This window comes from Hemicordylus capensis, chromosome 5 (genome assembly GCF_027244095.1).
Source record: "Hemicordylus capensis ecotype Gifberg chromosome 5, rHemCap1.1.pri, whole genome shotgun sequence".
Taxonomy (NCBI): Eukaryota; Metazoa; Chordata; class Lepidosauria; order Squamata; family Cordylidae; genus Hemicordylus; species Hemicordylus capensis.
In genome coordinates, this window is record NC_069661.1 from 145,250,416 (window position 1) to 145,264,127 (window position 13,712).

General features: G+C 42.5%; 1 protein-coding gene across 14 annotated transcripts in view; it reads left to right on the top strand.

Annotated features, from left to right (window-relative positions):
* Positions 1-13,712, top strand: part of PPFIBP1 (PPFIA binding protein 1) — a 198,659-nt gene that overhangs the window by 176,288 nt on the left and 8,659 nt on the right. For all 14 annotated transcript variants that reach the window (XM_053258671.1, XM_053258663.1, XM_053258664.1 and 11 more), the window contains 7 exons: positions 29-157; positions 1,273-1,423; positions 3,551-3,662; positions 6,893-6,981; positions 9,804-9,926; positions 12,107-12,232; positions 13,337-13,525. In XM_053258671.1, coding sequence (XP_053114646.1) covers positions 29-157; positions 1,273-1,423; positions 3,551-3,662; positions 6,893-6,981; positions 9,804-9,926; positions 12,107-12,232; positions 13,337-13,525 — 919 coding nt within the window. The remainder of the gene's footprint in view (positions 1-28; positions 158-1,272; positions 1,424-3,550; positions 3,663-6,892; positions 6,982-9,803; positions 9,927-12,106; positions 12,233-13,336; positions 13,526-13,712) is intronic.

Genomic DNA, 13,712 nt, shown 5'->3' on the forward strand with positions numbered 1-13,712 from the left:
TTTCTCCTACAACCTGGCCTTTATTTAGGCTCCGGAGAAGCCAGTCTACCACTTTTAATCCAGATGACATGCCAGAGACGGAGTTCAAAAGAGGAGGAACGAGAGCAACTGCAGGACCAAGATTAGGCTGGTCAAGAGATCTTGGACAATCCAATAAGTAAGACAACAGGCACTTAACTAAAACCAAATGTGTTTCCATTTGGTTTTTTGATCGTGTTCATTAATGCGCCTGGAGGAATTGAATTCTGTACAAATTAATAAACTCCCAGGTAGGATGATTGTATGTAGTTATGGGGTGTTTATAACAGATTTTCCTCAATGCTTCCAAGGCAAGACTGTGTCTTGTACTTTTTAGGAATATGGATTTACCTTTCTCTAAGTTCAATCTAATAGTTAACAGCAAAACTAGCAAGGCCTGGTAAGAGACTGATGTTGTTGAGGTGCCAAAGTTAAATTGGAATTCAAGACTTTGCTCCAGTAAAACACTTGGAACATTTTAAGGACCATGTACATGCCATATTTTCTATTAATTTGTCTGCCTGTTACCTATTTCCAAATAACTTAAGTAAGCATATTCTATTTCTGCATGTTTAGAATAGGTCAGCAGGCAGAAAAACACTTCCCAAGAATTTGTGGGATGAAACACAGTGTTGGAATTTTTAATTGTTTTTTTTGTGGTTTTCTTGGATAAACTGTGACCCCAGTTTCATTGTACATGTGCTGAGTTTTTAACTGCAGCTAAAGATCTCATGTTACAACATTTGTTGTATGAAAACCTGGAATGGGAAAACAAGTCAGCGTAGCACTAACCAATACTGTGGTTCTCTTAAGTCCTGAGAGCTATAATGTGACAATGTATTGTGAAGTAATGAGGCTTGAAAGTATATGATTGGGAGGTATATGTGCCTGAATGAAAGCACATGATGTGCCTTTATAACTGGGCCTGTTTTTGAGTGTTGTCACTTCCATGTGATCCATTCTTTTGTCACATCAGAAACCTCTGTAAATAGGAAGCATGCAGAGCAGGAGAATGGACATGGGTCTGTCCACAGGTTACTTTCTGGAGTGGCGCTGGTGTGGCAAGTATCTGTATCAGTTGCCTTGACTCATATGGCTCCTTTTCACTGAGTTATCAGTGCAATCTAGGACTGGACTACTTGGAAATTACAATCCTGCCATAATGGGTTCTATATAAATTGGGTCCCGGTTAAATTCTCTAAACTTGAATTGATTCCTTAAATTGTTATTTTTAAAATCTGAATTTCATTTTAGTGATTTGGATATGCCGTTTGCTAAATGGACAAAAGAACAAGTTTGTAGTTGGCTTCAGGACCAAGGCTTGGGTTCTTACATAAATAATGGGAAACACTGGATACTCTCTGGACAGACTCTCCTGCAAGCTTCTCAGACTGATTTAGAGAAGGTAAGCTTGTGGAACCAGGGTGCTGTTGGTCACAGACCTTAGGGCCCAGGTCTGTGTGCCCACTTTCCTAAATGGCACCAGTGTACTGTCTAACAGGGATTCCCACATGTTGTTGACTACAACTCCCAGAATCCCCAAGCAAAAGCCATTGCAGCTGGGGATTATGGGAGTTATAGTCAACAGCATCTGGGAATCCCTGTTAGCGGGAACACTGAATGGTGCCATAATTTTCCCCAAGGGATACAGGGGTCCTTTGTATATTTCCAGAATGGCCCAGGGTTCTGAAATTTGTCACAGATGTAGGACAGATTATCAGGACTCTGTTTATTGATTTTGAAGCAGATAAGCCAATCCATTGGTTTTTAATTATTTTTTGAATTTCTTTAAAAAAAACTGCAAAAAAGGTCCTGCAAGTGGCTTGTTTCATGGCAGAAAATTGCAAAAATTTCTGGAACTGAAGGTTTCTCCATCATTCTATCCCAATGTGGAGGGATTTGACCATTCCCTTCATAAAAAAAGAGTACACTCCCCCCATTCATCTTCTTTTAGATTTTCACAATGGCATTGCAAGAGTTCTGAAATTGAGCTCAGATATAGGACATGTTAGCAGGATTCTGTTGATTTTTAGTGGGGGTTTGGGTTTTTTTTGGTATTTTAAAAAAACTTCAGAAAATCATGGTAGCTTGTTCCATGGCGGAAAATTACAAAACAAAACAAAACTCTCTGGCTATATATAAAGAAACTTTTTTTTTTAAAAAAAGCACTATGCTCAAGTTGGTTTGTGATCCAAAAGGTCTGCATGAGAACTGTGAGGCAAGGGGCATGTGTTGTGGTTTTAATTTTTTTCCTTACTAATGTACTATATGCCTAAGTTGGTGTTGTGTTTGGAGCAAGGGACATGTGTTTTGTCCCAGTTAGTTTGTGAATAGTCAAGAAGCTACGTGAATCTGTTGTGGCTTGTGTAGTCTGTCTGTCTGTCTGTCTCTTCTTTTTGCAAATGCACTCTGGCCCAGATCGGCAGATTTCTATTGAATGGTCAAGAAGATGAATGTGTTTTTTGTGGGTTGTGTAGTCCTTACCCCCTTCACCCCCCACCCCCATGCACCCTGGCTCAAATCTCTGAGTTTGTGGTGAAGTAAGTGTGTGTGTGTGTGTGTGTGTGTGTGTGTGTGTGTGTGTGTGTGTGTCCATCCTTCTGTCTCCGGAGTCCAAAATTACCTAGCTGCACCTCTGTCTGGAGCAACATATTAATTTCAGGTGCATCCCTTGCATCTTCATGTTCAGCCACAAGTTGTTAGGCTCTTACCTAATGCCCGATACAACCAATCATATTTTTAAAATGGTGGAGGAGAGTATCTTGTACTGTCTGTAAGGAAGCTACTGAAACTTTTAAAAGCACACTATAGTAGTTGCATCTGGGGAAAGCAGTGCAACTGGCAATATCCTTTTCAAATGTGTGGCTGAGGACCCTGAAGACCCACCTCCGACCCACAGATACACAAGGTTGACATGTGCCCTTCCCCCCTCCACTTTATTTAACAAATCCCTAAGTCGGTTTTTCCAAGTTGTGTTTGTTAAAAAGAGCTGGTCACTTCTAAAAAAAAAAGTTGTTTAATCGCCTTTCTAGAAAAATGTTCTGGGTGATGTAGAAGAGCAATGGCAAAATGTTTTTTTTTAAGACCAATAAAACAGGAGAATAAAAGTGTTATACACAAATCAAGTGAAAGAGGCAAGGTTTTTCCAGTGCACTTTGTACCCTGTTAAAATGGCTAAGAAAATGAAAGTGCTCAAGAGCCACTGCAAACTGAGCAGAAGCAAGATTACCTGGCAGACTTTTGTGGGCAGTATTTTCCATAATTGTGAGCCACTGCTGAGAAGCCCCCACCCCACCCTCACAAGTGTTGCAGTTGCAAATCTTCTTGGAAATTCTCGGGCACAACTTTGCTTGGAAGACAATCTGAGAGTCCATATACTTCTCTTCATCTGCCATTGTCACGAGTGTGTGTGTTGCATAGTGTTCATTGGTTTCACTGGAGCTTGTGACAATAAACAGACAAGAAACCTGTTAAGGATTGATCTTTCAAGGGCTTCTGTCTTAAAAGAATGTGTGTTGTGCCCCACATGTAGGAGCTTGGAATAAAGCATCCACTGCATCGGAAGAAACTTCAGCTTGCGCTCCAGGCATTAGGGTCAGAAGAAGAGAACAGCCATGGGAAGCTGGATTACAACTGGGTTACAAGTAATTTTATTCTCTTTATTGCTCCAACTTAATCAAATGAGTTCTTCCCACATGTACTCCCTCCCCCCACCTACTGTTCAAGAGGGAGTTTTCTGTGTATCCTGGAGCTCTCACATGTGTGTATTATATATGTTTAACAAGTTACTTAGAACCCAATCTCCTGACATTTTGCACCAAGATAATGCAGATTCTGTGCCAGGAAAAACTGGACTCAGCAATCTGTATAAAACTGACAGTTGAAGCAAATCTGTCTAATTTATCTTGCTTTGCACAATATTGTATTTTTGGCATTTCATCAGATGTCTTCAGCAGCACTGGATGGAACCTGCAGGAAAATGCCCCACGAGGCTTTACATTTTCTGGAAAACCTCTCCTCATTACTTGTTTAATACTTCTAAAATATTTATACTTACACAAGGAAAGATTTCTGCCTGAGTAGATCAGAAGTTGGCTAATTCAGTGAAAAAAATTGTGTGCCTGTTAGATTGGAGGCAACAAAAGGCACTTTCTCAAATGCTATAAATCAGAGCACCTCAAAGATTTTGTGATAAGTCTGTTTGATTGTTGTAATGATCGCCAGTGAGCCTGGTCTCTCATTGTATTTCCATTTTATCTTTTTAATAACTATTCTTGCTTTTATGACAAACCAGTTTGATTTTGTGTAATTTATTCTGCGGTTTTTATTAAATATAATTGTGATTTTGCTGGTTATGGGGAGGGGAAAGGAACTCGAGCCCAGTTACTGACCACTAGAAACCTTACTCAGCCCCCTTTTTATTCTGAGATTTTGGTAGCCACTGTCCACATAACTTCAAGCAGATCTTTGTAAGCATAAATAATTAGACACTCCTCCCTCAAAAATATTAAATCTGAGATATCCAGCTGTACAGGAGGACTTCTATATTCACGGGGGTTCCATTCCCAGCCGCAACTGTGGAAATGGAAACCACAAATATTGAGTCATTGGGGGCTATGGGATTGCGGGGGTTGGGTTCCTGGTTGTCGGGAAAATTGCCAAAAATCAGACAAATTTAGGGGGAGAATGTGAGGGACGCTTCCTACCATACTTTGCTGCTCCGCCTGAGTCACTGATTGAAAATTGCCGGCTTTTTGCTTTGCTTTTCTTTAAATGGAGCCATTTTGAGGCTCTGAAATGGTGGCCAAAAATGACCTCCATGGTCATTTCCGGCCATCTCCGACCCATAGATACACAAGGTTGACATGTTCCCTCCCCCGCACTTTATTTCACGAATCCCTAAGTTGGGTGTCTTTTACCCAACCACGGGTATGTGAATCTGTGGATATCGAGGCCCTCCTGTATTCTGAACCAACCAATCAATCTTTATTACGGTCATAGGCCAGCATAAAGTATAAGGGTGATTACATGTTAAAAGTGAGAATAGATAAAAGGTGATTACATATAAAAAGGTACATATTAATACTAAAAGGACTAAAAAAATAGATAATACAACAAAAAGATGAGGGCATAAAAGCCTGAGAAATAGTAAAAGTCATAAAAACACATGAAAAAAAGGGATGGGGCATAAAAATGAATGTAATAAAGTTAAAAGACATGAGAAGACAGAAATACATAAAAGCCTGAGTAATAAAACTGGAAAACAGCCAGATTAAAGGTTATAAGGAACCGTAAAAAGGGAGGCGTGTGAGCAATTGCAGGGCCTGCCCCGAGTTACCGAGGGTCAGATTAAGGCTGATAGGACTCACTGCCTGTCATCTGCTGACGAATTCTGATCACAGCTGCACAGTACCTGGCGACACTATATGTGATGGCAGGCTTAGAGGCAGAGAGTAGCAAGGAGCTGTAGAATTGGCTCAGACGAACTGTATACTTGCTTAGCAATGGAAGGTTGAGAGAGGTGTGAATGTCTCTATAGACCAAGCAGTAGAGGTGAACATGCTCAGTAGTTTCGATCTTCCCTAGGCCACAGGGGCATAGTCGCTGTGCAGTTGGGGTCCTTCAATAATGACTGTCTAGCACTGCTGAAGAGAGGTCATGTGCAGCAAGCCAAAGTGAATGCCCTTCTGTGGTTAGGAACCTCCAGTTGGGTGAGGTATGCTGCTGGAGAAGCAGAATATCTAAGCCCATCACTGATATGAAATTTTGGGACCCTGCTGATATCGGTTTGGTGCTCAGTGTCTATAATGCACTGTTTGATGGTTGCTTTTGCCTGATTGTAGCCCAGGCTGAGCAAGGTCAAGGGGGGGAAGGCCCAGAGTAGCTATTTTTGTCTCAGTTGTCTGAAACCAGCTAGACTGGTAATCATCATGTACAGTTAGGGAGCCAAGACCAATTGGGCAAAAGGATAGTCTGAGCCAATAACAGAAAATGGCTATCCACACCTTAGCCTCCTGCTTGATCAGGCCTGTCTCCAGGCGCAGAGTGGCATTGGAGAAACATCTTGATACTTGGAGTGCTGTCCACAGGAATTTAGATTGTACATGTTCCAGAGTTGCAGTGTTGGGGAAGGGGCCCAATTGAGCACCATAGAGGAGCTGAGCTAGCGACTTGGCTATGAACAGTTCAAGAGATGTGGGTACATAATGGCCTCCTCGTGTCCGCAGGAATTTGAGAATGGCAGAGGAGCTTCTCTGAGCATTTAAAGCCACGTGTTCTCCATGAGCTTTCCTAGAGCCGCCTGAATGAAAAACTACTCCCAAGTATTTGTAGTGTGCAACTTGCTCAATCTTATGCCCCTCAATCCACCAAAAGTGGATCTTGGGCCTCCTGGTAAAGGCCATAATTTTAGTTTTGTGATGGTTGATTTCCATGCAGTCCTCCCTGCAGTGTAGCATCAGGGCCCTTAGTGCTCTTCTAAAGGCTGTATTCTGAACCTAGTATCTCAAGGTATGCTTTTTCTATGTTCTTGCAGAATTCACAACACACAGCACTGGTTGTGAAGCACTGATTCATACTCTTGGTATGAACAAAAGTTCATACTTTGGGTATGAACAATGAGAGATGCTCTCGGTCCACTTCACATGTTGTGCCGCAGCAAAGTTGTGTGTCCATCTCTCAGCCTCCCATATACACTATCATTTATGCATTAGTGTGTGTGTGTGTGTGTGTGTGTGTGTGTGTGTGCGCGCGCGCGCGCTCACTCTGTGTGAAGTTACTGCACCGGTTCAAGCTATGATGTATGATACTTGGATGTTCAAGTATGATGTCCAAGCATAGTCACTGGCATCTTCTTCTCCCCCCACTCACCTAGGATGGCTGGATGATATTGGGTTGCCCCAATACAAAACACAGTTTGATGAAGGAAAGGTGGATGGTCGAATGCTTCATTACATGACTGTGGTAAGTCATTTTTCTGCTATATTAAAAAATTCAGAGTACTGGAACACCCCAGCCTTTTCATTTTTCTCCATCTTCATATGTGGTGCATCCATGTCTGATACTGTCACTCATCTCAGTCCATCACTTTTAGCCTGATGTTCTCCTGCCATCTTAAAATGACACTGCCCATTTTCCCATGCTGTCCCTTGTGTCTAGAATTACTTCCCAGAACCTCTGTGTGGTGCCACTTCCACTCTCTTGCTTCAGATTTCACCTTTTCCCATAAAGCTTTTGCCTAATCCACCAGAGGTGGCATGTCCCTCAACACCAGCTACTGGAAAACACCAAAGGGAGGGGGCAGATGCCCTCTTTCCCCTGCTTGCAAGCCTGAGGCAGGATGCTGGGCTGGATGGTCCTTTGGTATGATCCAACTTAGTCTTCATTTCTACTGTAATGATGTCTAAGCTGGAGTGCATTTGCTTGAACTCCTCCTTTCTCTCTGTTCTTCCACCACACTCAAACATTGTATTGCTGACTGACCAAAGAGGCACCTTTTTAAAGTGGTGATTCTCTTTATTGAGCAGGGGGAGAGCAACTGGCCCTATCCACTCCCAGCACAGTATCCCTCCAGTGACTGTTGTTGCTGGTGTCTATCTTATGTTTCTTTTTAGACTGTGAACCCTTTGGGGACAGGGATCCATCTTTGTTTATTTTTTTATTTCTCTATGTGTAGCGGATTAAAACCTTTGTCTCAGAGCAAGCTCACGTGAGGAAAAGAAATGCTGAATCATCCCTGCTGAGCTGCCTGGCTAGGCTTCTCCTGAAACTATTCTGTATTATAGGCAGATTCAAAATGCTGCCAACACCACTCCTCCTATCGACAGCTTCAATTCTCCTTAGACTTGGGGTGGAATCCCAGGGAAAACTCTCTTTATTTTGCTATTGGATAAGTACAAAAATCTTCCACGTGCAAGCCTACACATGTTGAGAAAACTGTTGACAGTTTGAGGATGTTTGCACCAGAGAAGTCCCCATTTGTGCCCCCCCTCCCTGAGTTAAGAACCAACTCGGAGAGGCTTGTAAAACGAATTCTATTATTGTTTACCTGTAACATAATTAAAATAAACACTAGTCTATGCCCACCCTACCTGGGGCATTGCAAAAGACTATAAACATTTAAGTGTGCATTAAGACAACCTGTTTTTGTAATGCTACTAAGGATTACTACCTTTAAATATTTAACTGTATTTAAAGCTGAGAAAGCCTCATATGGAAGCCGTCTGTAGTAATGGAATAAACAGTTTTATCCCATTACTACAGACTGCTTCCATCTGAGGCTTTCTCAGCTTTAAATACAGTTAAGTATTTAAAGGTAGTAATCCTTATAGCATTACAAAAATAGGTTGTCTTAATGCACGCTTAAATGTTTATAGTCTTTTGCAATGCCCCAGGTAGGGTGGGCAGAGACTAGTGTTTCTTATTTTAATTACGTTACAGGTAAGCAATAACAGAACAGGATCACAAATATGTAAGAGTACACACACTAAAGAAATATACTATCCCTAATGCAAAATTTGACTAAACAAAATTTTCCCTAGACTAAACTTCCCGAAGCAATAAGTCCTGGCTCCTTGCCTCGAACTCACCAAAACGTCTGATAAGAATTCAATCTTCCTGTCCTATCTTTCAAGGATCTGTAGTGTTATTCTCCAGCAGCCAACCTTCATGGCCACATGTCCTTCTCAGCATCTCCATCTGAGCTTCTTCTCTAACAAGGAACTCCTTGCTTCCTGGCAACAGCTCTCTAGGTCCCAACCACCTGGTGTGCTGATTGGCTGAGCCCAGGAGTTCACCAGCCTGTCAGTCAAAACAAGGGTTCACTTCCAGTCAACTCTTTAGAGGGTGGGAGAGGCTGGTCACTACACTGTGTTAAGCTGCTTTGGGAACCTTTGTTGGAAAGCGGTATATAAATATTCGTAGTAGTAGTATTGTATACTGGTTGGGGCAGAAATCTGTTAATCTCTTTTATAATCTTCATTCTGTGCAATTAGAAGGGAAAGGTTAAAATGTGTGACCCTGAATTATTACAAACCCTTCTGTGTGCCCTAGGATTAACTTGGCAACAAAGATTCACTGGTCTTGAATAGTAATGAAAAGAAACCCTGGCTCCTTTTAGGTGAAAATGGAGATGAGAGAGTCCGTTGTGTTTTAAACACTAATTGGATTGCAAGAGGAACTTTTGAGCTGGAGAGCAGGGAATGGGTTTCTTTATTATTGTACTGTACTTTATAAAAAGAAGAGTTTTCAATCGAGAGCAACAAAATTGACAATCCACAGATGAGGCTGTCTGTTTTCTCAACATGAGTGATTGCTCTGGGCTTTTCCACTTGCCCATCAGGAGGCATGTCCGGATCCAGACACATAGCAGGGTGGGCTCCACTGTGAGGCAGGATAATCATTACTCTTAGGTAAATTTTGTCAGGTTTCCAGTGAGGGGGGCAGGGCTGACTATCCGAAGTGACAAGTATGGGATATTCTGATCTGTTCCATGGATCTGAGAATTGACTCGAGCCCAAGAATGCTTGTAACACAATAGATGCATTAAAGGTTCCACAAGACGTTAGGTTTGCTGAAGGAGACTTCATATGGTAACCTATATTCTTTTATGATTGGATTCTTTGTTTATGTTTTGTTGTGAACCGCTTTGATTAAATGTATTATTTAGAAAAGTGACATAAAGTGTTTTGCATAAAATAAACTTTTTAGTATCCAACTCCTCTAAGTTCCTCGTGGCTTTGTTCTTGGCTTCGATCAGTGTCTCGTTTTCACATTCCCTTTTACAGGATGACTTACTGTCCTTGAAAGTGGTGAGTGTTCTCCACCATCTTAGCATCAAACGTGCCATTCAGGTCCTGAGAATAAACAACTTTGAACCCAACTGTCTTCGCAGAAGACCTTCTGATGAGGTAACTGCTCTTTATACTTATACATGATGCTACATGTAATGAATGTTGGAGGGTGCTAAGAGTTTGTTTTCTTTCCTAGAATATTTTACTGTATCTTAAAAATATTGATCCCTCCCTCTACTTACCAGACCCTTGACCAATCACTTGCTGTCCTAGTTTAGACGTAACACAGAACCAGAATTGAACCCTGATGTGGTGCAATGTCCTATAGGCTCAAGTGTGTGTACACTAGGGATGTGCTCAGAACCAGCAGGGGCCGGTTTGAAGGCGGGGGGATGGGACAACTTTAAGGGTGAGGGAGGGTGCACTTATCCCTTCCTCTGCCGGTGCTGGGTTTGTAAATACTCCATCGGGGTGGCAGCATACTTCCCATTCCATGGCCGGAAGTGCCACCCCAACAGAGTCTTTACAACCCCAGCACCGGAGGTGGGTGGGGAAGTGGAGGGAGGGGTAAGTGCATCCTCCCCCGCCCTTAAAGTTGCCCCGCCCTTAAAGTCCCCCCCACCTTTGAGCCTCCAAACTGCCTGGTGTTTGAACCTGTTTGGAGGTCGCTAAAAGGCCCTCTGAACAGGTTGAAGCACATCCCTAGTGCACCCCTTCCCTTCCCTTTGTGTACAAGGCACCCTGACTTGGAACAACCCAGGATCTCTCATTACCCCCAAATTTGGGCAAACTTGCCTTTTCTGGTTTATTTTGAAACGCTAGCTAATAGCTAGCTATAAAACTCTAGCTATTATAAGGACATAAGAGAACCTGGCTCTATTTTAAGCCAGTATTAGAGGTTGAATTTTTCCTCCATCACATTCATACCCAAGGCTAGTGGACATCACATGAAGCCAGGATTCTCTCCTGGCACTGTGTTATGTCTGAACCAGGCTATTTTCAGCTTTGTTGGTGTGGATTTATTTTTTATTTTGTGTCTGTGCCTTTGAAACCTGACCCTCACTTGCTCCCTCATGTCTAACCCTGGGAATTACGACTGCAGTTAATTTATCCCAGCCTATGCCTCTCTTCATGTTTGCCTCTTCTTCACTGCTTGCCGGTAGTGCTATGAAAATGTGAATGCAACCGTGATAGAGTTCAAGTGTTACATGATATAGGCCTTCCTGAGCTATGTCACTCGAGAAGAAAGGTGGAATATAACATTTCTGACTACTTTTGTAATAAAAACCTCCTGCTTATTGAAAACTGGCAGGTTCTAGGCTAGTCTTCTCCATAGTGTATTCGTTTCCTGTGAGCAGGAATGGGCTTTATAAATTGGAAGATCAATTCAAAGAAATGGTCTGCTTCCCTGAGTCTCCAGTGGTACAGTCCTTTCTAACTACGACCTTGTAGTTCTGAAAGTATCCTTTGGCCCGTATTAGATTTAAAAGCTTAGATTCCTCATGTTGTATGTGCACACCTAGTTGCCATTTAGAAAAGAGGCTTGGGTCAAATATTAACCGAATCATGGATATAGTATTGTTTGGTTTTGAGGTGGATAGCCTTGGAAGTAAAATGACTAAACTAAGAAATGAATTGGAGTTTCACATGAATTCTATACCTTTGATGTATGTGCGTTTATAGCAACTTTACTGAATGTCAAGCTGTACTTCAGTTGGATCAGGCCAATACAACTTGCACTTCGCCAGGAACCCCAGGGGCTGCATTGGCTTCTCATGTTTGCAGCTCTCTAGAGCTGCCAACCAGTGTTTGGAAAAGTATTTCCAAAGCACTTTATCAGCTGTAAATGGGAATTAAATTTCTTGGCTATGTCAAATGGTAGGTATACTTGATTCAGCCCCTGCTCTTATGCAGTGCTCTAGCTATACAAATACTACCTGCATGTGAAGAATATGTCCTATTGGATTTTGAATTACAGGTGGAGGGAATTGAATGCTTGCATCCTTCTATGAAAACACACCTTCTTGTACATGCAAAGCTTAGCATGTCTGAGAGAACAGCTCAACCTTTCTTGGACATGCTGACTTTGCTATGTGCGTGGATTTTTTGGTACGTGCAGGAATGTAGCCCTCATCCACACACTTGAGATCAGAAGTGGGTAGAGTTCAGCAACTGATCATGTGATGCTGCTGATCTGGTAGTCTGGCTGGTTACGTAAAACCAGAAATGTGAGGACTGAATTTAGTTGTGGTTACCAAGTTGTGCATTGCTGTCTTAAGCGTGGTTCTTATTGGCAGAATAACATCGTTCCGTCTGAGGTTACGCAGTGGACCAATCATCGGGTGATGGAGTGGTTGCGTTCGGTTGACCTTGCAGAATATGCTCCTAATCTGAGGGGAAGTGGTGTTCATGGTGGCCTAATGGTAAGAGTTTGGCTTATTTCTTGGTCAAACACTGCTTTAACTGTACAATACATAGACAGGAAAGAGCCGCGTATTACAGGTGTAAAAAGAAAATCACAGCAAGAGTCCCTGTTGTTTCATTTCTGTGTCAGACTCTAAGAACATAAGAACTGCCCTACTGGGTCAGGCACAAGGCCCATCCAGTCCAGCATCCTGTTTCACACAGTGGCCCACCAGATGCCTCTGGGGAGCCCACAGGCAAGAGGTATGTGCATGCCCTCTCTCCTGCTGTTGCTCCCCTACAACTGGTATTGAGAGGCATTGTGCCTCTGAGGCTGGAGATGGCCCACAGCCACCAGACTAGTAGCCACTGATAGACCTGTCCTCCATGAATCGGTCTAAACCCCTTTTAAAGCCATCCAAGCTGGTGGCCATCACCACATCCCATGGCAAAGAATTCCATAGATTAATTATCTCTGTCCACCTGTCCACTCCATACATAATTTTATGCACTTCAATCATGTCTCCCCTTAGTCGCCTCTTTTCCAAGGTAAAGAGCCCCAGATGCTGTAGCCTAGCCTCATAAGGAAGGTGCTCCAGGCCCCTGATCATTTTGGTTGCCCTCTTCTGAACCTTTTCCAGTTTTATAATATCCTTCTTAAGATATGGTGACCAAAGCTGTACGCAGTACTCCAGATGCGGCCACACCTTATATTTATATAAGGGCACTCTCTAGAAGTCATAGGAACTGCATCACTGCTTTATAGTAAACATGATGTTCGTTTCCCCTTTTTTTGTTCTTAAGTCGGATCTGAATGAAAAGCTATTCAATCTGGAGATAATGAAATGAAATTGGAGGACAGTTCTATCAATGGCTACTAATCTGAGGGCTAATAGGCCACCTCCAGCCTCAGAGACAAGATGTCTCTAAATCCCAGTAGCATGGGAGTAGAAGTAGGAGAGAGGGCATGCCCTCAGCGCTTCTCTGTGGGCTTCACACTGGCATCTGGTGGGCCACTGTGTGAAGCAGGATGCTGGACTAGATGGGCCTTGGGCCTGATCCAGCAGGCCTTTTCTGATGTTTTAATTCTGATTTCAATCCTGCAATCTTTTTTTGCTTTACAGGTTTTGGAACCTCGTTTCAACGTAGAGACCATGGCACAGCTACTTAATATCCCACCAAACAAAACACTGCTGAGGCGACACTTGGCAACTCATTTTAATTTGCTAATCGGTCAGGAGGCTCAGCAGCAAAAGCGTGAAGCCATGGAATCTCCAGATTATGTTCTCTTAACAGCTACAGCTAAAGTGAGGGTATGTCAAAGCTTTGGGAATATTGTCAGGCTTGGAAGAAGTTTTTGCAATAGTTAAAAGCTCTGTGTGTAAAGTATTTTAAGGAGTTAATAGATCTGTGATAGTGATAAGCAGGCTAAATCAAGCCAGGCCTATTACTTTAGAACAGGGTTTCTCAACATGTGGGTCCCCAGATGTAACTGAACTT